This window comes from Drosophila sechellia, chromosome 2L, assembly GCF_004382195.2.
Source record: "Drosophila sechellia strain sech25 chromosome 2L, ASM438219v1, whole genome shotgun sequence".
Lineage (NCBI taxonomy): Eukaryota > Metazoa > Arthropoda > Insecta > Diptera > Drosophilidae > Drosophila > Drosophila sechellia.
The window spans coordinates 15,246,303-15,273,005 of NC_045949.1; the positions used below are offsets into that span (position 1 = coordinate 15,246,303).

The 26,703-nt window shown below is 42.1% G+C and overlaps 1 protein-coding gene across 2 annotated transcripts in view; it reads left to right on the forward strand.

The window, feature by feature from the left end:
* The window catches only part of LOC6611374, a 30,617-nt gene extending 4,219 nt beyond the window's left edge, over positions 1 to 26,398 (forward strand). For both annotated transcript variants that reach the window (XM_002035883.2, XM_032726764.1), the window contains exons 3-4: positions 21,699 to 23,672; positions 24,640 to 26,398. In XM_002035883.2, the coding sequence (XP_002035919.1) occupies positions 21,769 to 23,672; positions 24,640 to 25,807 (3,072 nt within the window). In that variant the 5' untranslated portion in view covers positions 21,699 to 21,768 and the 3' untranslated portion in view covers positions 25,808 to 26,398. The remainder of the gene's footprint in view (positions 1 to 21,698; positions 23,673 to 24,639) is intronic.
* Positions 26,399 to 26,703: the final 305 nt, after the last annotated feature.

Consider the following 26,703-nt stretch of genomic DNA (forward strand, 5'->3'; position numbering starts at 1 on the left):
GATGGATGCGAGATGCTTCCAATTCGTTACACATTTATTTTTCACCCATCCATAGTTTCATTCCAATGGAGTCGACGCTGCGGGTGTCAATTTCATTGCACGCTGCTCACTTTGAAGTTGGCCAAAAGGGGAAGAGATTGTGGTTGGGTGCGGTGGGGTTGGGTTGTGCAGGGGCTTGAAGTCGAGGGAGATACAGTTGCCTTAGCACAATTGAAATCGATAGCAGAAGAGTGAAAAACTACGGGGCGTGTTGGGAAAACCGCTCAAACTCAATTTGGAACCTTCCATATATTTGCGCTCGTCCTTTTTTGGTTACCCATTTTCCGGAGGAGGGGCGAACCAATAATTTTCATTCCAACTTGGCATTTTTTGGCGGCTGCCAGACGCAGCACAAGCAGATGACTTCTTGCTTGCTTCGGGAGGGGATTTTCCAAAGGCTTTCCAGCTGCCTTCGAGAGAAAAAACCGTTTAAGTGGAAAATTACTCTAAAATAGACACAAAATGCTATTTGTGGATGACTGGCCAACTGGCAGCAGGGGGCATTTATTTCTCATGGTGAATGGAACGGAAAAGTGCGGTAAATGGGTGAGAATATTCCGACCTGTTCCTGACGTCATGAACTGGTCGTTGTGCCAGCCAATGCACTTGGGTTGAATGGGTTTAGCTAAGTGGAGTGGAATCGATGGAACACATGCGGCAGTCAATAAAGACGTTTGGGGATAATTCGAAGCTTGCCTTCGTAAACGAGAATAAGTAAATTTACCGAAAAATAGTATTATTATATTTCGGAAAATAGGCGTATTACACAGGATCAATTTAAAAACTAAATATTTCAAGCTCAGTCTGCAGCTCAATGATATGCTTCTCTAGTGAAAAATACTTTCCAAATTTTGATGTAGATGGTACGTAGGCTTATCCCACTTCCATCTCCAACCGAATTGAATACATTTAATCGGCGTTCTTTTGGCAGCTCTTCGACAAATATTTTTGTACGTTTTTCCATTTCTTACATATATACTCGCAACAAGAAGAGCCCATTAAAGCATCATTCAGACAGTGACAGCCTCGTTTCGTTTCCTCGATTTTTCCACTTGACAGTTCATTTTGCAGTGAGTGACATCAGCGGAAAACAAATGGCAGAAATAAAGAAATGCCCAGATGCAGATTTTAAAGGGCCATAAAAAATGCAGCAGATCCAAAATAGTTCAGGCAGAAGTGGTATGCGATGAGCCATTTAATTGTTTTGGGAGTAGCAGTGGAGAATACAAGTTAGAGTAAAGTGCAATTTTTGTGTTGACACTTGTCTGCAGTGAAAAGGGAGGGCAGAGTGCAGCTGCAACAATCAAAAGTAAATACAAATAACAAGTTTTGTGAGGCAGCCACTTATGCATGCCCCATGTCCCATGTCCTGCGTCCCAGACAAGATGCGACACTGAAAGAGACGGCAGCTGTGAAGGAGACTGAGACGGCAGACTGGGCTCAAAACAACAAGGCAGACAGACCGTGACTGCACATATGATAGTTGAGGGGCAACGGAGACGGTGCAGAAGCATGAGCAGGCTCATCATCATCCTCATTATCTGCAGCCGAGCAAAACAAATCCTTATGCCACTACATATCCATGTGCGCTTGTCTATGTCCTGGCTTATGACCCCTCATTCGTCCTTCGTTCATTCTATCTTCCTGGCAAAGGGACAATGCGATTCTTCTGCACTTTTTCCTCTGCTCGCTCGTTTGTAAGTAAAATCCTTTTGGCTCAGCATTTGTATGCCCATCATAAAAAGGACAACAGAGGAGAATGCAACCCCCCGCCCACCTCTTTCTCTGCCCACAGTTCCACCATTCTGAGTAGTTATTTAGGTAAATATGAATACGTGCATGTCTCTGCGAAATACAAAATAAACCCGAAATGCACTTCCGCCTTAATGCGTTTTGTTTTGGACAAGGGACAAGCCGAAATGGATATTAGTTTGGTTGATCCCGGGAAGCCCTGGTAATGCCAATCCCCCCATAATTGCGTGCTATGACCCCATATGCCCGGGTCCGGATCCCGGATCGGGGGTAAAATGTGAGAAATTGCTGCAAGTTGGCAGCTTTTACGGCACGTACCCGACTGCTGCTCCCAATTTCCGCCAGAACTATAGCACCAGCAGAAGTTCGCCTTGAAATGCAAAGTCTCGGGCATTGCAATATGAATGGCACTCATACGGAAATGATTTCGCAAAGCTGTGGGAATTGGACCCCAAATGGATGCTCGTGGGTTCCCAATGGCAGGTGTATCTGTTTAATTAGCAATTTTAGCTATTATTGGATTGATATTTGTTGCTTTGTATTGGATATGTTTTGAGGCCTTATTTTTTTAGTCGAAAATCCATTTCATATGCTTATATAAATCATGTCACATATTCGAAGACTGCTAAATGTGCATAATTCAAAACTAACTCGACTATAACAGCACTCACTTTAGTCGACATTTATGTCAGCTGGTGTTTACGTTAAGTGCCCCTTAATTTTGAAGCTTTCCCACCTCGTCAATTCTATTAAATCTCCCGCAAGTTGATCAACGACATGTCCCGGCTGCATAATCAAGTTAACTTCTGCCAGGCCCGTTTTCATTGCGAGCACCTGCAAAATGGTATCCAGATGGGGCAGGGATGTCCTTCTGACTAACTACGTTTCGGAGTCACATTCGCACACCAACTCACTTCTTGCTCGACTAATTCAGGTTGGTCGTGCGTCTTTTAGTTTCTGTGTCAACGTTTCGTCGAAATTTTCCCTATCTTACCGCATCAAGTGTGAGTGTGTGTGTGTGTGTGTGTGCGTTTTATGGGGGTATCCTGCGTCCTACATCCTGGCATTTTGCTCATCGCTCTCATTTCGCCGCTTCATTTCGGACGTAGAGTCTGCTCGGTTCTACCAATTAAGTAAAAAATATAAAACGCTGTCAAGGACAAACAAATGTGCATTTTAATTAAATTTTTAGCTTGAGCGCGTGCCATTTCTTGCCACTCATTTTTGCTGGCTCCTTTGCATCCCTTCCTTCTTCTCGGGCCATTTAAAAATTTGCGAAAATGCGTTTTGCATGCAATGGCAAAGGGAATATCAAGTATACGCCGTGCAGCCTGTCATAAATCACTTTGCCCGAAATGCTACCAAAATTGTGCGTCTGCTAGATGGCCGCTGGGCGTGGCCTAATGTAACACTAACTGTAACTGTGCCAAATGCCCAAGCTCTAAATAAAATGGCTACGTGCAAAGTTTTTGTCCAAAAGCAGCAGATGTAGCAGCAAGTAGCAAAAACAAAAAGAAGCGAAATAACAGCAACCGGCAGAATAAACGGTAGGGAAAACAAACAAATGGAAACAAAAATATAAGCAACTTGCCATGGAGTGAAATTCCATTTCCCAGCCAAGGAGTGGAGTGGCGTGAAGTGATAAAGCGTGCCGAGTAAGAGATACATATTAATTGCTCTTCTGCCACAGGAGCACCAACAACTCTGTCTGTTTTTGTGTTGAAATGCTAAACAGCAAAACTCATGTTTGTTGCTGTCGCTGGGAAATCTGAAAGCAGGCAGAGCAGGAAAAGCGGTGGAAACTCGAGCAGAAGCTCGGAAGAGGACACAAGACCAGATGGCTGTCAAGGATCGTAGTTCCAATGCTACTGACTTGAGCTTCTTCTGAACATACAACCGATTAGAATAAAACATAATTCATGATATATTTAAAAGTCAAAAATTTTGAAAAGTTTTGCTTTAATGGAAAATGTTAAATTAATAAATCTTGCTCGTTTTGATCATATAGTGTTAGAATGTGTTCTACACATTTTGATAACAACATATATTTTGATAAAAATCGGGTTTCTATTATATATATAGGATAATATATAATTATATAAGAAATCATAGTTTCGTCTTTTAATCATAATGTGTAATAATTCGTTATAAACCAATGTTATTTATAATACAGCGCAATTGCCTTCTCTAAAGATTATATTAATACACGTTTCTACTTAAGGCAAACTTCTGGCTGCTAATTTGCGCAGCCCCAAAGTTGACCCAAGATGCCTGATTTAACCAGTAATCCCTTGCCGAGATTCCGCGCTGCTCATTTGGCCTTATTCGAGCCGGGCTCTTTGTCGCATCAAATTCAATTCGCCTCAATCAAAACTTATCCCTTTCATTGCTGCCACAAAGCATTTGCTTTCGCCCTAACACTTGGGGCAACTCGCTCCATTGGCCATGTCATTTGCAATTGCATCATTGCGGAAGGAGTCATTCTAGTCCTGTCGTGCTTGGTCTTCTCCCTTGGCGTCTCTATCGCTGCAACGTTGTCTTGTTGAATTATAGCACGCTACGCACTTAATCATTTGCGTTTTCCCAGCCACATCCGAAAAGTTTTTGCATGTCTTGGGTTTAGTCCTATGCTAAGTTGTTGCTGGCAGGATTGCTCGGCAACCGGAGCAACCGCAAGGGAGCAGGACGCGAATGTTGTCCTAGTCAGAGTCTTAGTTTTAGTTTTGGTTATTTGTGTGCGTGTTGCGAGTCCTTGTCAAAAGTAAGCAAGTGTCGCGGCGGTTATCTGCCATCTTCTTCCCACAATTTCGAAGACTGGGACTCCCCCAGCTTTCCTAGTTTTCCGTTTGGTGGGTCAACATTTCACAGCGCCAGCAACCACAATGAGCCACTTGAGGAAAGTTTGCGAAAAACGAAAACGAATTTAACTAAGAACTTTTGACGTTTGGCGACTGCAACCGCAGAAAACATTTTCACTCGGGGGAGAGTCAATAGAACGGGTTTAGACAAAAACCAACCGAGCTGCGTGGGAAATTTACACTAAGCGCTTCATGTGTTGGCCATGGGTAATCTTGAGGAAGTGTGTATCTTCTTTGGCCAAAACTTTTATGGATATACACTTTTAAATGGCAATGAACAGTCATTCCGTCATTATGAAAAGTACTTGGGTATATAATACCAAATTATTTCATTGGTATATTAGTTGTTTTGTCCGAAATATATATTTATTTAAATTTATTGTATTTTAGTTAAGTTTCATTTTAGTTCCAGTTTAGACTGGACTGTTTGAGTTGCGCATAGTGCCAGTGTAGAGTGGATAGTTGGGCATACGTGTCGTATGATTAATATTAAAGTTTTCACCCGACTGCGAATTAAGCTCGGCCAGTGAAAGTCGGAAAACATAAGTTTTTGTGCGGTAGTGAGCGGAGGAAAAGCAGACGGCAGTCAAAGACACGCAAAAGGTTGCCCCAGTATGGGTATGGACAGAGGGAAAACAACAAATGGCGGTAGAGGCGGGGAAATGTTGCCGACTGTTGGCAGCGTTTAAATCAGATAAACACTCTTTGCTTTTCCTTCGTGTTGTTGCTGATGTTTTTCTTGGTATTGCGTTGTTTTTTTATGCGGGTATGTGTTGTTTGGGGGCGTTTTTTGGGCCGAGGGTGTGCCAATCTCTGGCTGGTGTTACAAAGCTGCAGGCGGCAACTTAATTTCTCCTCATTTTTGCTGCTGGCAAAAAAATCCAGAATAAATAAGACATTTGCTGTATTTATTGTTATTGTTGTTTTCTTGCTGTTGCTGCTGCATATTTTTTTTATCCCAGCCCTCCAAAAATCTCAAGTTTGGCGGAAGCCCTTTACTCCCCAAAGAGCTTTCTTTTTTATGGATGTGAGGTTTCTTTTTTGCTTGTGTAAGCTTATTAATTCATAAGCTTAGTTCTTTGTTTAACAATTTTTCATACATCATGAGTTTTCACGTTGACGGAATGCTCAGGCAATTGCGAAGAAAATTCGAGAAGGGGAAAGCACTGATGATAATGCGATTGCGAATTGATTACAGCTGAGTTCATTCGCCGAATGGAATGGGAATATCCTTTTGAACGGAAAACAAATACATTTTATAGACGTTGACTTTGTCGGTTCATTCATTTAGGAACTTATTACATTTTCCAGATTTTTTATTAGCTTAACATTTATACAAACAAAATTGGCTAGAAAGGGGGGTGAGCTGTTCAAAATAAATTATTTGGCTGAATAGAAATTCCCTATTATCGTGAAGAATATTTAAATATTAATCTTTAAATATTAATGTGTCCGTTCGTTTAAAAACCTAGCAGTCACGCATTTATCAGACGACACATTCTATCACGAAACAATCATCGAACGTCAAGATATTGAAGGACATCTATCAAACGAGATTTTACAACATCCGTCACGATACGTTGCTCAGATACAAAGATACTATTGCTGCCAAGGACGCCAATCGACTTTTTCGGCTTTTCCACAATCGCATTTCCTGATTTCAGACTTTCAACTGACTGCGCTCACTCAATTGCAAACCATATTTCAATTTTATTTTATTATCACAGAACAGAGCGGATACAGCGATATCCTTTACTTTTATTGTATTATAATGCAGACCGATGGGCGTTCACAAGGCTTCGTCCTTAAAACCGTTGCCGTTTGCCATCGTTCCCCTTGCCTACGCATACACTATGGTCCAAGGATCTGAATATGGCTTTTTGGGCCAAGTTATTGATAGTTATGACACGCCCACACACACAGATGGCGGCCCACTTTTTGATTTGACCACAATTCACATTTTTTCGTCGCACTTTCTCTTTCTTTTGCCAATATTCCTCTCGATCTCGCTCGGCAATATAAGAATTTTGCATAATTTATTAGGAATATTTAATAAAAAATGCCACAAGGCAAACACTGATGGCCAGGGCGAGGGAAAATTCGGGCGGTAGTCAGTTGGCAAACTTTACGCTTCGTTAGCCTCTGTTTCATAGCCCCATCTCTCTTGCCCCTTTTGTGTGCCACATTTATGCTTTGTTTTTTTTTTTTTTTTTTACAACACCGATACACACACCCACACACACACTTACATTCGCCTGCATTTCCAATGTAGATTCACTTTTGTGAATTTATGGTGGAAAAACTCACACGACAATGCAAACTGGAAAAGGAAAGAAGCTCTGAAAGCTCGCCTTTCAAGTACACTCCTAAAAAATGTGGAATAGTAATAAATTAGCGCTAGTAGTGTTGTATTGCATTGTTTTTTGTTTATGCGGCTCAATTGAAATGCTTGGTTAGATACTTTCAAAAAGTTTTTATTTTATGGTTATTTCTGGTAGTTTATTTTTTTTTGTTTAACAAAATAACAAACTTTATTTATTTGATGCAATTTTTAAAATATTTGTCATATTTTCTGTCAATTGAAACCCATACAGTTAGCCTTAGTTAAATTTAACTTTCCGAATTGATTTCCCCAGCATTCTCCATAGTTGATTCGCAATCGATTTCATTGCGTTGGTAAAAGGTGTAACCCTTACGATTCGCCGCTCCCCTCCGCAATCTGCGTGTGTGCAGTGCTCTTAACATAAATCATTGCCAACGAGTCGGTACATAGTTGGAGGGGGAAAAATCCTATCGCATTGATTTGATTTCGAATAGTTGAAGCATGAAGTGACAGCTGAAATATCGCTTTACATGCGCCGCCAACGATGACGAGATGCTTGAATCGCTGCGATGGCAGTCATCGGGAAGGGGAAATGGAATGGGTTTGTAATGCTGACAACCCAACGTCCCTCTGATTAGTCAGTCAGCATTGCACTTATGTATATGTCTCCCATCGTTTGCGGAATCAACTGACATTGCATAGTCGATCATTCCGCTCTGAACTTGACATTCTCCACTTGGCAGCTGCAATTTGTTTCAATCGCATTTAGTTTTCTGGATGATTCAATCGCATCGTTGCATTTTGAAAAATTTAAAACTTTTAAATGCCACTGTTTTGGTTTTAACGATGGTATGTGTTTTCTGGTCTGGAGTCCCCATGAAAGCGTAAAAAAAACTCAAACCCTTAGAAGAACAATAAAGCTTATCCCCCACGGCCTTCTAATTCTTATCTGGCCATCCCTTCTAATTTCCTGATGCGTGCCTTGTCTCCCACAAAACCTAAGGGTCGGCTAGGGGACACTCATTAAACCCTCCTGCGGGTATCCTTTATCCTGACCCGGAAATCAGCACGTTCTACCCGGCAAAAACAACTGCTCTTAGGCAGTTAAAGCATATTTTCGTGGGCAACAAATCAAGCATGAAAAGTGTATTAAACGCCGCCCTTTTTCGGGTCTTTAAAAATGTTCCGCTGCCTACTTGCTGGGGCTGCTGGGGCATTAAGACCTCGTTTGTCTTGCTCGATTCCGTCAGGCATTTTGGCAGCTGCCCTGCAAATTGGACAAGTAAATGGGGCCAGGAGCAGGCGCCACCAAGAAATTGGGTATCGGCTAAAAAGAATTGAGTGCAAAAAAATGTTTGAAATTCTAATCTTTTAGTTCACGCCTGACTGCATCGCACAAGCACACGTACGCCTGCACGGCCTATGCGAACCTATAAAAATATACACAAAATATGACTAAAACTTATCAGAACAGTTGGCATTGACTAAGTGAAACGAGCTAAATAAATTCCGAACTTTGTAATTTAATTGAAATATTTATATTTCAAAACAATCGCTTTGAAAGGGATTACATAAAATTGATTTTTAGAACATAAACTACAGTATTACGTAGTTGATTTCTACTGTAAAAATCTTTCTCTGCCCAAAAAAATCTTTCATAGTGTTTCCCTATGTTTGTGTGCTCAGACACGTGCTAAAGCCAAATATTTTGCTAGTCAATATATAACAAAAAATATTTTTTCGGGCTTGCGTACTGTAAAGATGAATGAACAGGCGAAATAAACGGGAATAAAGAGGGTAAAAATAAGCAGAAGAGAAAAGGGGATATATGTAAAATGGAATGAACGAGCAAAGCCCGTTAAAAACGAGAAAGAATTAAAACCAAAAGTCGTTGGGCTGAAAAAGGGGGCGGGTGGCGCAAAAGGATATGGCTAGGAGCAGAGCAGAGCAGAGCTATCTGCATCCTACTCACACCTTCTGTTCACACTTTTTGCACTGCATTTTGTTTTAAAACAAATACATTTCACGCCGAGACAAACTAACAAACATTAATCAAAAGTTTGCGGCCCGGTCTGAAGGTTGCCTGAGAAAATGGCCAGTAAAATCGGGAAATGGCAAAAAGGGGAGCGGAAAAGCGGAAAGGGAAGTCCAGTGGTCAGTTGCCCAGCTGTTTGGACGGCCTCGGCCTTTTCTATATTAAAGTCCTCACCGCATGACGGGGCACTATTTTCAGGCTTTTAGATACAATAGCCAAAGGTCAGATTCTTATATGGAGCAAACGGGGATGCGATGGGATGGATTCTGCTGGGAACCGAAACTAGGCCGACAGGTGCGGCAGGTGAGCAGGTGGCACTCGCTTTGCTTACGTGGCAATCTGGGACTTGACCTTTGTCCTCGGCCACTTTTTCTGGTCCGTTCTGTGCAGGCATCTCTGGATTTCAGTGGACAGGCTGCATCGAAAACTTCCATAAAAGATATGGGAATTTATTGAAAATTGCAGTCGACACATAAATTAAAATGGAATTCTTTAACAAATAGTTAACAATTAAAAGTTTGTTACGAATTCTAATCATATGGATATGTAAATATTTAAAACAATTTCTTAATTTATAACAGATAAATAAATAATTGTTAATAACAAGATACTTTACTTTAAAACTTTAAAAGATATGATGGCAGAGAATGAAGCACAGCTAGTAAAAAAATGAACACATGTATTGCCATAAAGTCGTTTCCATTGTTTTGCTATTCCCTTTCCAAGGTGAGCGTATTTCATCCGTTTTCTCTGTAATCAGCGTCATGTTGGAAATGCATTTCTCTCTTTTGTGCAATGCCATGCATATTTAAAAGCCCGCCCACACACACACACACACGCAGGCATTTGTAAAACTGTTTGATTGTCCTGGCAAAAGCTGCAGGCTCTAGAATCCTGCCAATCCTGAACAGCTTTGTGTGCGTGGCACGTGTAAAGCTAAATTTTGTCCTTGACTTTGCCCCTTCTCCCTTTATTTTGGGGAGTTTTGTTTAATTGCTAACACACTCCCGCACACACGAATGAAATTCCTAATGAATGCAAATGAATGGCGGACTATGGCAGCGACAACAAACTACTAAAAAGTATTTATTATGCGCAAAAAAAATTATTTTCATCACAGCATAAGTGGGTTAAAGCGAAAGCCTAGGACAGGGGCATGTGTATGTATGTATTCCTCTGTTTGCATATTTGCCCGTGTTGGTATTTGCTTGCACATTTAATTTAAATATTTAATTAAAATTTCGAGCGCGGATTGATTCAGACAATTAAAAACAGCGGTCTCAGCAAAGTAAGTTTAATTTGGAGATGGTCGTTCGGGTTAGTTATCTAATTTGAAGTCATTAGCAAGGAATGTAGATGGTAAGAACCTGATATTAAGTTAGATATAATATTTAGACTAGAAATTGCATTAACTAAAATAAATTAGTTTGTAAGAGATAAAGATAAAGGCAAAGATACACTTTATACTAAAAACTAAACCAATTGTTACGCTTAACTATTTTGCCGAATTTTAAGTTGGTTTAATTGATGACTTGCAATTAGTAGCGAAAATGAAACACACATTTTGAAATTGTGTTCATTTAATGGCTTAAATGAATTTTTAATTTGCAGATAGATAGATTTAATTACTGCAGCGTTCAGCCTTCCCGGAATATCGGCAAGTTTTTCTTTTCTGGTTATTGAAATAAATACCAGAAACTGCGTGCCCTGCCTCTGAATTCATAATTTTTTTGTGTGCAATTAAATCTGATCCCAGGGTGTGTGTATTTGCTTGGCCATAAACATGATTAAAAATTGTTGGATGCCTATCCGCAGTTTAAATTAAACATCCCAGCCCGCAATGGCCGCAAAAACAACAGCAACATCACAAAGCACCTTGTGCCGGTCTACATGTGTGTGTGTGTGTGTGTTTGCCAGTATGTGTGCGTGTGTGTGGATGGTGTGTGTGTAGCTTTGGTCCTGTTTGCATAAGTAGGCAAGCTAAAATTCTCCGTTTCGTTTCGTTTCGCTTTTGTTTTATTTGCATTTTCCTGGGCTGCCAGGACTTTGTGGAAGGAGTTTATTTGCTCTTCGGCTTTTATGCGCGCAAATTGTTTACTCTTTTTAGTGGCTTCTATTGTGCCAGAAAACAACGGGCTGGGATAATGATTGCCAAATGCTCTGCAGGCTTGGCTCGATTTTTCAGGATTTTAACTGCTACTAAAGGCGATACCTCGGAACGTATTTGTTATTTTTTTATTTTAATCTTTAATATTTGACTTTTTTAATGTATTCTTTGAAAGATAGAATTTGTAAAACACAATCCTTAATCTGCGCCCTTATTTGTATAAAATGAACAAGTAGGCAATATTTTTTTTTTAATATATGGGCATATCACTTAAATAAGGTAAATATAATGTCATATCAATATAGACAAATATTTATAGTCTTATGTAGAATAATTCCACACTGTTGCACTAAATCAATAATTATCATTAAAATCACGTAGGCAGCCAATTTAGTTTTATTTGTTGAATTTATCAGTGAAGTATTTGCATTTATTGTTATACCTTTAGCATAATTGCGGTATTCTTAGACAAATTTAACTGATTGTTAAATAGGCATAAATCTTAGTTTGAATAAACACTTAATATGATGCTATAAATTTTAATAAAGAACCATCTCATTCTATCAATCTATGACCAAAAGCACCTAAGGCCAAATCAATATTATGGGCTTAGCATTGAAAACCAAATCCAACTTTAACTGTGAAAAGTGGCCTATTCGCATGCCCATCGCCTACCATTAAGACCCATTCCCCACCACCATATGTGGTAACAATGCATTCGCCCACTTCACCACCTCATCCGTCGAGGCTTTTTGGACGCTCATGAGCAAAGAAAAAGCACTTAGCACCGCTGCTACTCTCCGCTGCATAATGGCGCATAAGCGGCCACGCCTTCCGCCCCCTCATCATGCAGTGCACACACACACATATGCAGATGCTAGAAAATGGAGGAGGAACAACACATTCGCCTTAGTGTTGCATTCGCCGGCTGATGTTTGGCTAGGAAAAGCAAAAGTGCATACAAATGCGTTTCGTGTGTAGCCCCAAACTGCATTCGCTTTTTATGGTAATGCAAGGGGTTGTGGGTGGAAAATGCGATTGGCGCTGCTTGGCATTGGGACTTGGCTGTGACTTTTATTGGCTTCTTAGGGAACTCGGAAAATGGAAACCTGGCGAGCTTTAGTCTTCGCCGCAAAGGGATTCACTGTTAGCGTTAGTTTACTGCATTCGGATAAGACGTCTATATAATTTGAATCTGCGATTGATATACATTGATATATCAATTGCTTTTTTTTATCAACTTCTGCTAACCAATTGATATATCAATGTATATCAATTGCTTAGCAAAAGTTGACAAAATTAATATTTAATTAATTCCAAAACTTACTCATTCTTATATTAATTATTAAGTGAGTTGTGCAGATTGTGAAGATATTTACTTAAAAGCACAAATCTTATTATTGCCGTTGAAAAGTTGATTTCTTTTGATAGAAGTTCTCATTCAATTAGGATATATTTATTGAAATAAAACGAAAAACAAATTCCCTCGGAAAATGAATTAAAGCTCGAGTAAAAACTTTTCTTTGCCCATCGAACAGATGTTGACATTCGCCTTTCAGGTCTTCTTCGGGAAAGGCCTCCACTTGACCGAAAGTTGGACCATTATGGCAAATGCACAAACACAAAAGCGAAAGTGGAGCACAGATGTGGGGACGAGTACATTCACACACGCAAATATATGTGTATGTAAACGGAAAATACAGATACCCACATATCGATGCTGATGGCCAGTCTGCTTTTAACTTTTGTAAGTCGTCTTTGACATTTTTGATCCACTGACCCGAATGCCGGTCAATACATATTCTCGTGCAATGTATATTGATATATGAATAGGTAGAATATATGGCAGTATGCATATACATATTTGATGACCAAATGCTTTTCAATAACAATACAACGCCAGCAACATTCAGGCACATAGCGCACAAAAGCCAACAACAAAGGCAAATAAACGTTATATATGTACATACACACATGAGGAAGAGTGGCATGGAAATGGAGGGTGGCTGGGAAAATGGTGTTGGGGGTGGAGGGAGGAACTGTACCTGTGTGTGTGGTCAGGTGTGGAGCTCTTTTGTGCCGATGCATCCAGCAAAAAGGTATTAAAAATGCTATATTGGCAATACCTCAGGATCTACAGTGGGTGTGCCCCAAAAAAAAAAGTGTTAGATGATATAAACATATTATGTGCACGCATGAAATGCAGTTTTAAATGATAACATTAAGTAGTATATTCCTAAGAATATAAAAAAAGTTCACTAAATTCTGTTTTAAGCAATGTCATATACGAAATATAACATTTAAAGCCGGAAATGCCCACTGTGTCTGCTTATCAAATAGCAAAAAAATTTCTTGAATTTATTAAAGCACATTTTAATAAAACACAAAATTAAATAAAAATATTTATGGCGTGTGCTAGATTTACATTTTTTGTGAAGCAAGCAAACAAAAGAAAAGAGCGCTTTAACGAATTCCCTTGTAGGCATAATCCACTGTACTAATCCCCGATGTAGCCCAACATTTCATATGCATATTTAAATACTTTCTGAGCGGACGCTTTGTTATTCAGCATAAATAACCAAAAATAGAGGTGGGTAAGCCCTTAAATTTATGCCAAACTAATGCCAGTCCCTGGGAAATGGCTTTCTCTTCAGTTCCATCAGCCAGCAGTGGGCTTTGAGCGGGCTTAGTCCTTGTCCTGCAAAATGTTGTTAGCTTTATCCTGTCGATTGTCGATGTTGAGGCTATAAAATAGACCGGTTATTATAAATTGCCATTCGGGCCAACAATAATAAAATGCTTGTTTTTTTCGATGTTAGTTATCCTTTTTTTAAAGGTCGTGTTCTATGCAAATGTTTGCATATTTATTAAAAATAGCAAAGATTTTGATATAATCCGTTGCATTTAATTGACTGCAACTAACAACTGAAAAATGCTATGTGGGTCACCCGAGAGTCCTTTACAAGGACAAAAAGCAGTGCGTAAAAAACCGAGAGGCTGCCGAGAGGTGGCAGATTATGGGTTTGTATGGCCAATAATTCATGACTGTGCACAATAGACGGGTGGTAAATGCATTGAAAGGCTTTAAATGGGGCGCGGATCGGGAACTGTATTTATTTGCATTCCCTGATCCGTTACAATTTCAATTATGAGAAATGGGCCGATATGTGTTTGCATTTCATTTCGTCGAGTGAGCTCAATGATGATGGCAATCATAAAGTGTCCTTTTTTACTGTCGCTCCCAGCAGGATAAGCTGCAAAACACTGCAAGCTTACATATTGAAATGCAATCTCGTACTCTAATTCATTGGTCTTAATTTATGTTTTGTAATCCTCCATGCTGTGTTTGATAGTGATTAAGTTCCGTTTGATCGAGTGCTTTAAAAAGAAAACTTTTATTAATTTTAAGCTTCGCATCAACCTGCAGGCAAGGTATTCTAAAAATGGATTCCCTGTTTAACTAAAGTTAAATAATCAAGTTTGTTCCACAATCTGTATCACAATCCCTCCGCCAGGACTTCATTTTGTCAGTCGCACCGCTAATAAACAAAGGTTTTCAGTTGGCTGATTATTGCCATTGAACTGAAAACGCGACTGCCTGCGACAAAGTAGAAATGTAAGGAGAGTCGAAATCCTTGACGAACGAGGAGGAGACTGCTCCGCCATCCGCTATCCGTTATCTGTTATCTGTTAGTTTAGCTGCCACTACATGTTGTTTCAAAGTTTTCCCGGAGCAATCAGCTGGGTGGGCGGTGGAATGGGACTGAGGATTTTCCAACGGCTGATGTTGATGCTGCAATTGGAAAAGTCAACGGCTGTGTGCAATGCCAGAGGCAATATTGTCTCTTTGGCTGGAAGGCGTGATGGAATAAGGGAAATTGAAAACAGAATCGCAGACGGCAGGCAGGTGGAAGCTAAAGGAAATGCAATCAAGTCGGTTACTGTCTGAGTTTTCCTCGTTGTCATAAAAGGATTTCTACCAAGATTTTTACAAGCTTTCCTGCACTAAGAATGTTTGATAGAGAAATACCTTGGATTGGCTCAACTGTATAATTGGCCTTAAAAACTTTATGAATTGGGTTATGATCTTATACAAAAAATTAACTATAAAATGCTTTGTATATATTTTAGAAAGAAACAAAAAAATTGCAAACTATATAAAAGAATGACATCTGAATAAGGATTTTTAAAATATATAAATAGTGCTTTAATTTCTTTTAAACAAAAATTACTAAGCAAAAATAAATTGTGTATGTAAGGAAGCATGTACAATCAGCAATCAGCATGTTTGATTTGTGCATAATAGCCGTGTCTAAAAAATTGTTGGCTACAGAATGCATGTGTAATTTTTGCATTCGAATTTGGCAAATATTTGCGCAAAATGAAAGTAAATGCCATTGGAATTCGGCCCAATCGTTGCCATCACCATACAGTTAAGTATTTTGCAGGATCCGCAATCCTCTGACCGCCAACCACCGATTCAAGTGCAAATCGAATCAGCCTGACGTGATAACGCGCAAGGGAATCGCAGCCCAACAAAAAAGTGAAAACGGAAAAAATCGGAATGTGGGAATGTGTATATATTATGTTATTATTGAGTTTTTGTGCGCTGCAGTCCTCTTTGGCGTAGGGAAAAGTGCATTTAGCCAAGGGCTGCTGTTGTGTGCATTTTTGTGGAAAAGTTGCCACATTCAGCTGAAAGAGCAAATCAAATTTCCGGACCAAAATCCCTTCCTTGGCCAAAAACCCACTTTCCGTCATTAAAGTTGCATCTGCATCTGCTCGTCCTCGACGACGTTGCCATGGCGTTTCAGTTCGAACCTGGACAATTAGTTGTGCTGCTGTTGCAGCCTTCGCTCCCGAAATCTGTTCAAATTTCGGTGATTTCCCAGCAGCCTCACCTGCCACTCCATTTCATTCTCAGGCCATCAGCGAGGACCCCGACTAAATAATCAATAACTGTCACACAAAACCAATTCGGGCTCCTGGCGCCCGAAACTTTTCGGCTGACAAAAGTTCGGTGTGTCCAAAACAGAGCCAACAAATAAAGTGACGCGCTGTTTTCATTTGTTTTGATTGAGGTTGGCATCTTGTTCAAGCAAATGAAGGTGAACGCTTGGATTGCCCAATGAAAACTGGAATATTGAATTACGTTCGGAGCTGGTGAAAGTGAAGATCCTTTCGGTTGGATAAATTAATTTGGTTCGGTTTGGTCGGTTTGAACTAATTGGCTGTGGGTTCGCTACCAATAAAAAATTGTTGATATTCAACAACACTTTCCATAAATTAAATCACTTAAATATGCAAAGAGAGATAATAAACTTGTGGCTTTTGGTGCGATGACCCAGCTATCATGGTATCAAACTCTGAGTTTTCCCGTAAAATCATCCGCCCAATCGACCGTCCTTCGAAAATATCTGCAAACATTAATTTAATTTCTAAAATACATCCCTCTGTCGGTTTGTCGAAATGGATGCCCGAATCCCACAACTCTATGGCCTTACCTTGCGGCAGTTGATTTTGGTTACGCCCTCTTTTCGGCCTAAAAATATGCTGATCAATTTTTCTTGGCTTTTTTCGGCTGACATTTGCACATTTTATGGTCCATGGCCACAATTTAATGTACGATGTGCTTTGTTGGTCCTCTCTTGTTGTTGTCATCAATGCCATTCTCATTTTCGTTGTGGGCTAATTTAATATTGTGCTTTGTATGATTTTCACATATTATCAAGAAGTTTTATTGCGGCAATTGAACACGTTGTCAGAGGGACTTGACTCCGTATCGTCGTAAAATTGAAGCACCCCCAGTATTTTTGGATATTTATGTTAAGGATATTGTAAACGTTGTGTGCGTATACGTATATGCGGGCGGCCCTGCGGCTCTGCGGCTCTGCTTTGTTGTTGGTTCTGGCTGTTTACTTTTATTGACGTACGGTATTATTGGTTATTGGGGGAGGGATACTTATGGTATAGGGATCCGAAAAGGTGCGCGTGCCTGTCTAGCTGCCTGATATAATTTAACTTTTATTTCTCTATTTATGGCTTAATAAGACACACGTTCGAGAGGTTTCCATAGCCAAGGATGCTTATCGGGATCTTAAGCCAACAACTTTTTTATGGCCTGGTCCAGATAAACGCTTATTTAATTGCCGCACACGAAACTTTCACAGCGATGACAATACACTAACTCCTTTATCAATGGCAATAAATTTATATTTGTCTATGTTAATAATTACCTCATTGAATGTGCCAGACCATCACAAGTGATTTATCATGCCCAATAAGTGTCAAACTCAATATAAACTTATGTCTGAGTGCTGCTACTTGTAATGTATAAATATAAATTACCTCTCATCTGAAGTTTTTCATGCTTTTGGTTGATTTAGAGGAAATATATCACTTATAAGGAGAGTGCCCATCTGCACATGTGTTTGTATTTAAATAAATTTATTTATAAATTTAACTGATAAAGAATCGCCTCATTTTGCATAAAATGTTATATTGTAGACTTTCAGCTAAGCAATATTGCTATAATTTCCTAGTATTTTAAAATAAAGATATCAATTCTTTGTTCTTTTTTATTTCTAAATTTATTTAACTTATTTCATATTGACTAAAACTAAAGGATTGCAGGGTCGTTAGCACTGCTACTGACCGAACAGGTGATTAAGTCCCATGACGTTCTTTTGGCATATTTTCGGTCCCCCTGCAGGAATGCCTCACTTAAAACCAACAGCAAATGGCAGGACAAATGTTGACAAAGAAAAGCAACTAATAGCAAACAACAGCCAGTGAAGTGGTCCTTGACGAAAACGAGAGCGAGCTGGGGTCGGCGTAGTTGAAAGGATGCAGCGGAGCAAAGAGCGGGAGAGCGAGGGCTAGGCCTAGTTTGGGATTTCGTCCTGAAACTGCAGCTGACCGCAGGTCGCGGTTGAGGGGAAATGCTGGGATAACCATACTTTCTAGGCTCCCGCGAGACTTCTCCTTGAGCCAAGACTCTTGAGAAATAACGCTTAGCTACTGCTCTACCGCTGCTCTGGCTTTTTATTTTTCTGGCATTTTGCTCGAATTTTCCCCACTCACTAGTTCGTTCGCCAGTTGTTTTTCCCCTTTTTTTGTTTTTAGCTGGTAAGGTCTATTATGCTTGCGAAAATTGCTTTACAGCTGCAAAACAATGCGGCAAAAAAGGTTACACAGCACAAAAAGAAATCCACACAAAAATGAATAATGACAGCGAACTGGAGGGAATAGTCTAGAGATTACTTTTAACTCCGTTTTCCCTTTTGTTAATAAATAGGAGAATCCCATATGCCCTTTAAAAGATAAAATCAGATTGTAAGACAGACACAATAAACAAATAAAATCTAAATTCTAACCCATAAAAATAAGTTTAATATGTCAGAAAACCAAGCCCTTCAAAATGAACAATATTAAAATTAATGGTATAATAATAATTTACTTTAGTTTACTCATAAAGCTGCACTATAAGATTTCAAGCTCAGCTAACGATTTTGTCAGTTCCCTTTATTTCCGCGGATTTTAGAAATGTCTGAGTCATAGTCCCCGATCCCCGAGTAAGGGTATTAAATGGGAATTTACTATCAAAGTCTCCAAACAGCAGAAGTGAAATAATATTTGCCCTAAACCTAAGGGTAGGAAAATCGGTTGGGGAAGTGCAGCTAAAATAATTTGCGCATAATGAAGCCGGAAGTGTGAATGCAAAGAATACAAGGAAAGTGGAAGAAAGAACTTCATTATCTGTGCGAAGCAGCTCGTCGAGTGGAAATTCAGGCTTGGTCGGGGAGAGGCATTCAAGCAGGAAAAATTACACAAAAATCTTGGCCGGGATTTTCTAATTAAAGTTTCAGCAAGCGAAACGCGGCGCCAAAGTGAAATTAATGGCACTGCCATTTTGGCCAGATTGGGTTTTCCCATTTAGCCCTATTTGCTTATATGTTTGTGTGTGTATATGTGGCTTTATGAAGTCAACGATGGCAGCATTTTGGGCCACTTAATCTGTTCTCTCAGTCGAACTCAGCTTACCCCCTATTCAGCCCCGACACCTCGGTGTGTGCGTAATTTATTTGCAATCTATGCGGCCCGAAAAGACATTATTTTTACATTAAAGCAAGGGCTAAGAATGTGTGCGAGAGAGAACGTAGACAAAGTTGGCCAAAAATCCGTGCCAAAAACCAAGTTTGCCGCCATTTGGCAGCTGTCACATAATACATCTCGAACCGAGTAAGCATAACTTATGGACTTCAACTAGGAACAGCTTACTTTAAGTAATGCCGAAAAAATAAGGATATCCTGTTGAAAACATTTTAGTATAGGCTTCAATAGTTTGACTACCATTTAAATTAATTATTTAATAATTGGTCAAAACTTGTGCTTACTTGATTTTAATACTGTGTCATGCCTTCAAAATTTTATATAAGAATCCTAATATATTTTATTGAGCTTGGTTTTAAGTGTATGTTTCCCAATTTCTGGGAATCCTCAGTGACACGTGAGATATAACATTTGTGAGTTGTTATAGCCCACATTAATGCGAGTTTCATTGGGCTGAACGTCCCAATCTCACCGCTCCGCCGCTCTAAACAGGGGCCATTGCTCCCGGTTTTCTGTTCGTCTTTGTGTGTGTGACAAGCTCCATTGAAAGTTTCTCCAACCCCGGGCACGTATCGTGTGTCATAAGCAGGGAAAGCGGCTTTTGGAAGCGACAACGGGAATGGAAAACTGCAGCGGACACTGCAGTTCTGCAGTTGGAAATAAAATTATTAACCCCGCTGCAATGCAACATAAATAGGATTAGTGTCTGCAGCAAGTGCACAAGAAGAACAAACACGACTTGGACTTGGTTGACGAAGGAGGCGCCGTAGAAAGGCCACAACAAAGGCAACCCAACCAGCCAGCCAGCCAGCAGCATTTGCATTTGCATGTTGCATACTTCACGGCGTAGTGCTCACATATGATAAACGGCAACGACAATACCACAACCACTGAACCACATACACACACTCGTATCTGTATCTGTGTCTGCGGGCATTTCCCTTTTTCAGTATCTGCTTCGTATTCGTACTCGTACTCGTTTTGTCTTTGTTTTGGCCGGGGAAAAATGCAGCTGAGTATTTTTAGCTACATGCAAAAACTTCATTTCATTTCTGCGGCTGGAGTCCAGTGTATTGACCCCTAAACGCCCTCCACTCTCACACTAACAAACACACACACCCACATCCCGACGTAAGTGACAAAGCCATTCCATTTTACTCACACCCCCTTCCATTTCGACACCATCGCGGTTTTTGCAAGCATTTTGTTTGCTTTGCGGTTTCTGTTGCCGTTTCCCATTCTGCTTCGCTTTGGAATCCGACATTAAAAACTCGCTTTCGTATCCAAAAGTCAACTGTTCTGAGCCCGATTGAGTATTCGACCAACCGGGCATGTTAATTTAAGTATTTATGCAGCGTTAATTTATAATTGAGCCATCACTGGATCGATTTGCCCAACAGGCACTTGCAACAGCCTCAATATTTGCCCCTTGAAATCGAATCACTGATTCTTGTGAAATGCCATCGGGTAGTCAACAAGCCGATTTTCGTTGCGAAATCTGTGAAAAAGCATTTGTCATATATACAAATTTTATTTTTGCCGTTTCGCAAAAAATTAGCTGCCCGTCTCTTTTATTTTAAAAGCAACAATTGTAGTTTCTTTACGTTTAATGTTTTGTATTGTTTTTTATCATTTTTTTAAATTTACTTATATACAAGCGATTTTAAATTTATATAGCTTAAGTCGCACTACACTAGAAGGAGCAGCAGGTGCCTTGCGACCAAAGCGACCAAGATAGGAACTCGACAGGCATGCGGCTTGGGCTCGAAAAATTAACGCGGAAATGCCAAAATGTTGTGCATACGCCCCGTTGCCTGCATGCAAATTTCATGTATTAAGCCTGGCAAGAGGCAGTGTCGCGTAGGGGGTAGAACCGGGAACTTTTTGTGTTTGGCTTGCATGGTCGACGGCCATAATTGCAACATGCCGCACAAACACATACACACGCGCATCACAGTGGGCGATTTGAGACTCTAGCCAAGTCAAACAAACCACGGGGCATAACCAAAAACAAAAAACTGAAAAAACAGAAAACCGAAATTCTAGCTATGCTAAAGTTTGGCATGGTAGAAGGGGAATTAGAGCTCTGTTGCGGAACTCCTGGCTGGGTGTTGTTATGACTTAATGTGGCCAAGACAAGGGGTTTCAGAAAAGCACTGGAAGAAAAAATATTAAGTTATTAACAAAATATTTATTTCGAAATGAAATTTTTGGTCAGGATTATTTAATAAAATAATACAACAAATAATTAACGTAAATATTCCATAAAAGCCTATAGGGTAAATTACGGTTAAGCTATAGAAATTGTTTCAAAACTAGTTTCATTCTTTGCTTGCTTTACCCTCAGTTATTTATAGTGGTGCATCCTCAGAAATATATAGGGACTCTTCCTGCAGCTCATTAAACTGTCCGCAGTCCTGAGTTTATGACAGCCGCACTAACCATATACCCATATTTTCCGACTCTTTGTAGACCTGTGGCGGTAAACCAGCGGGATAGGAATCGGGATACTCATCCGGAATCATTCTAGTCCGAGTATGCGATGGCAGCGGGAAGAGCAGCCGCGACGCTGGAGGCTCCGGGTCCGCCCAGCGGTCAGGACATAGCCAGCGACAACAGCGCCCAGCGCCGCACGCTGGCGACGAAGGTGCGTCGAAAAGGGCCACGCCCCCAGCGGCGCCTGCACCCGCCCCTGCGCCCACGCCTGCCGCTCCATTTGCACCTGCTACTCTGGCTGCTGTGCTGCTGTTCCCAGCTGGGCCAGCTGAGGGCCGAGTGCCCAGCGGTGTGCGAGTGCAAGTGGAAGAGCGGCAAGGAGTCCGTCTTGTGCCTTAACGCCAACCTAACCCACATCCCACAGCCGCTGGACGCGGGAACTCAGTTGCTGGACCTTAGCGGCAATGAGATCCAACTAATACCCGACGATAGCTTCGCAACCGCCCAGTTGCTAAACCTGCAGAAGGTGTACCTGGCCAGGTGTCACCTCCGGCTGATCGAACGTCATGCCTTCCGTAAGCTGATCAACCTGGTGGAACTGGATCTGAGCCAGAACTTGCTCTCGGCCATACCGTCATTGGCCCTCTACCATGTCTCGGAGCTGCGGGAGCTCCGTCTAAGTGGCAACCCCATACTGAGAGTGCCGGACGATGCATTTGGTCATGTCCCACAATTGGTGAAGCTGGAGCTGAGCGATTGCCGCCTGTCGCACATCGCTGTGAGAGCATTTGCCGGGCTGGAGAGCAGTCTGGAGTGGCTGAAACTAGATGGAAATCGGCTGAGCGAGGTCAGGAGTGGCACCATCACCTCGCTGGCTTCACTGCATGGTTTGGAGTTGGCGCGCAATGCCTGGAATTGCAGCTGTTCCTTGCGTCCTTTGAGGGCCTGGATGCTGCAGCAGAATATACCGAGTGGCATACCTCCAACATGTGAGTCTCCTCCAAGATTGTCCGGAAGGGCTTGGGATAAGCTCGATGTAGATGACTTTGCGTGTGTTCCACAAATCGTGGCCACGGACACCACAGCTCACGGAGTGGAGGGCAGGAACATAACCATGAGCTGCTACGTAGAAGGAGTACCCCAACCGGCTGTCAAGTGGCTGCTTAAAAACCGACTGATAGCCAATCTCAGTGCTGGCGGGGATGGTGACTCCGATTCGGAGCCCAGGACAGCGGCAGCTACTCAGGGTAGGAAGACCTATGTGGTCAACATGCTGAGGAATGCCTCGAACCTGACCATTCTCACGGCTGACATGCAGGATGCCGGGATCTATACGTGTGCGGCGGAAAATAAGGCTGGAAAAGTGGAGGCCAGTGTGACTCTGGCAGTATCCCGTAGACCCCCGGAAGCTCCGTGGGGCGTAAGAATTATTCTGCTGGGGGCGGTAGCCGCCCTGCTCCTCGTCGGTGGATCCTCCTTTGCGGCCATTTGCTTGTGTTCCCTGCAAAGACGAAGAAAGCTGCGTCTCTGGAACTCTGTACCTCCTGTGAGGAGAAGCGAGAGCTACGAGAAGATCGAGATGACGGCCAGAACGAGACCGGATCTAGGAGGAGGGGCTAGTTGCGGAGGCGGCAGTGCCACGGGCGCCGGCCTCTTTCACGATGCCGAGGAGCAGGGCTATCTGCGGGCAGCTCATACGCCACTAAGCGACAACGATGCCGGGCAGGCGGCGGCCATCGTAAATCCGAGTGCAGGAAGTGTACAGCGGAGAAATGGAGACTACCTGCACGTGTCCACCCACTGCGATGACGAGGAGGAGGAGCAACAGCTGCACCACCACCCACAGCAGCAGCCCGCGAGCCAGCACCACCCACATCCCAATCAGCAGCAGCAGCAGCATCAGCAGAGGAAGGGCTCCCAGGGCCATGTTGTCTCCGCATCCGGGGCGAATAATTCAGCACCGCTGGAGGAAACGGATCTGCACATACCGCGCCTCATCGACATCAGCGGGTAAGTTGTCCAACACCGGGCAAAAAGTGGGGGAATTCTTCAAATTAAATGAATTGAAACATTTTTGGCCCTATTTTTTTCTTTAATTTCGTTTGTAGGTTTTGAATATATCTTTAGATTTTAGTTAAAGCTTAAAATCTACAGCCTGTATTAGCTCATTACCATTACCATGATTTTTTCACTCAGTGTATGCCTCGGGTGCCCTTTGTTTCTGCGGTTCTCGTTACTTCGAGTGGCAATTGTCCCCCGACCGGCCGTCCGTGTCCCTGTCAAAGAGCTGTCATGCTCGAGTGCGGAACGCGCCCGGATCTCCGTATTGCGTCCGTATTATGGGCAACACTTGACACTTCAACTCTGGTCTCGAGCCTCCTTTTCGAAAAACCCCACGCCCATTGCCCACCAGCCATCCGCCTCCATCTCCGGCGACTATGAGAACGCGCGTGCTAATGACGCGCGAAATATGCGAGCACATCCACATTCAACGTCCTGCCCCCCGGACCCAACCTTCAACATCCAAGACCACATCCACATCCTCATACACACGATCCGGAGAAGTGGTTTATTTCGGGCACACTGAGAACTCACTCTGCCTGATTGGCGCTTGTCATGTAAAAGGAATCCTGCCGCGGATGCGAGTACGAGTGCGGGTTAATGGATGTGCGGTGCCGGTTATCTTCATGGACGATGACACTGCCGAATAACGACAATATGAAAAGTCAAGCACTTAAGCAATATAGGATGCAGGCAATTACTAGGGCTGTGAAAACAAAGGGGGACAGCTCATTCAACTGGGCGGTGGGACAAAAAATGTCTTATTTCATTGTTTTTCAAAATGTATACTCGCGTTATCCTTGCATTAATTTGTTAACAGTTTATAAAGATTTATTATACTTTTTTAATATTTTTGAGTTTTTCTTGAGTCCCACAAAAATTTAAAAGGTATTTTTTCTTCTTTTCATTCCACCAGCACCGATTCCGCATCGAGTTCGATCTCCAGCCAGGTGGACGCTGCTGCTCGCTTAGCGGGCTATGCCGGACACACCTGGAAGACCACACCCATTGCCACCACCAAGATCAATTCCCCGCACAGCAAACCGGTGACCTCGGCGGCACCATCCTCTCTGAATGCACAGGCCACGCCCTACGCGCACTATGGAAACCATCCGGCGGACGAGATGGCCACCTCGGTGTTCTGTAGTGAGGGGCAAGAGAGCGACTTGTTCGATAGCAACTATCCGGATCTGCTGGATATAGCCAAGTATGCGGTGGCCCAGGCGCAGCAGGAAGGTCGGGGTCAGGGGTATGCCCAAGCCACGGCCACTCCGAATGGGGGTTTGTGCACGCTCCCCCGAAAACTAAAGACCAGTGGAAAGTACTTCCGCAACTCCTCGGATAGCCAATCACCCCTGCTGGCGGATAACTCCAGTAAATATGGTAGTAGCACCCTGGGCGATGGAAGCTTCCTGAACGAAGCGATGGGTCTGGGCAGAAGGTATTCTGCGGAATCGAGTTATGCTAACTATTCGACCACGGCCACCTACACGGGCGGTGGCCAGCGGGCCAATAGTTTCCTTAACCTGGTGCAAAGTGGCGCCCACCAAGGGAAATTGCTGCCGGGTCACCTGGGCCAGAAGCCCAGTCTGCCCTCAAGCCCGGTCCAGCATCAGCGATCTCTGTCGAGTGCGGCCACGCCCCTTCTGGACTTCTCAGCCCTGGCATCAAGGGCCGCCGGAGCGGCAAACACATCGGTGGCCGCTTATGATTATCATGCCGCGCAGCTGGAGAGGTTTCTGGAAGAGTACCGCAACCTGCAGGATCAGCTGTGCAAGATGAAGGAGACCTGCGATACGATCCGGAAAAAGGAGACTCCTTTGCGAGTGGCCATTGGACAGTCGGCTGCGCAGTTGGCGGACCCCGTGATGTACAGTGCAGCCTCGCACAGTCCAAAGCCGCCGCCGACCAGCAACCTGAAGACAAAGACCCTACTCCCAGGACAACCACCCGATCCACCCCCCTACTGGTTGCACCGGAACGCCATGCTGAAGCGGTTAAATGGGGATGGCAGTGCTGGTGCTAATGGTTCTGGTGGATCTCCCGCCTCTCCGCAGCCCGGACAGGATATTTTCAAGAGCTAATCGCAATCGTGTACAGCCGGAGGATTAGGTGATGGGGCAGGAGGAAAATCGAGAGACTTTGGTCCGCCAAAGAAGGCATGAGCTTGCAGGAATCAACATTGTCTCTTATCAAAATTCAAAAGTTTCTAATTTATGACATATATTTTTTATTATTTCACACTCTTAATGCCAGTTTATAAAGTATTTTTCACATTATTATACAAATCCAAAGTAACAAATTTCTATGGTGATTTCTTGCTCTTTTGGAAAGTGAAACATTTTGATTTATTTTACATTTTATACATGAGTCGACAATATGAATGTTACCATTATCTTGTAATTGGGTTTGGAAATTATTACTTTTACAACAACGAAATACACATTTTTCCTGCAAGCTCCTCCCTGTCGACTTAAATGCATTTGTCTGCATAGTTAGTTAGCTAGATAGCTGGAGGACATTCAATTGGTTCGATACCCAGCCCCTCTATTGTATTATAGAAACACTTTTCCACTCTTTATACTCGCTACTATGCAATATTAAATACGATTCGGTGAAGCCGGAGGTCGAATTTGTAAGTGTATAGACAGCAATCCCTTAGAAGAAAAAAAAAATACTTTCACGAAAACACCTATTGGAACCTAATCCTAGAATCCCCAATAAAACTCTCGTGTTAGTCTAACTACAAGTGTTTTTGTACTTTAAGCGATCTCAATATAAACAAGGATAATATAGATGACCCTAATTATCATAAGTATGAGTTGGCACAGACTGCAGATCGATAGATTGACATATTGTTTGATTGTTAGATGTTTGTTTTTCAGTTCCGCAGTTCAGGTCACAAATTGTACGCCAATTAGATTCAAACTCTAAATTGTAATTTATAGCGATAAAAACAAAAATCGAAAACGTATTTTAG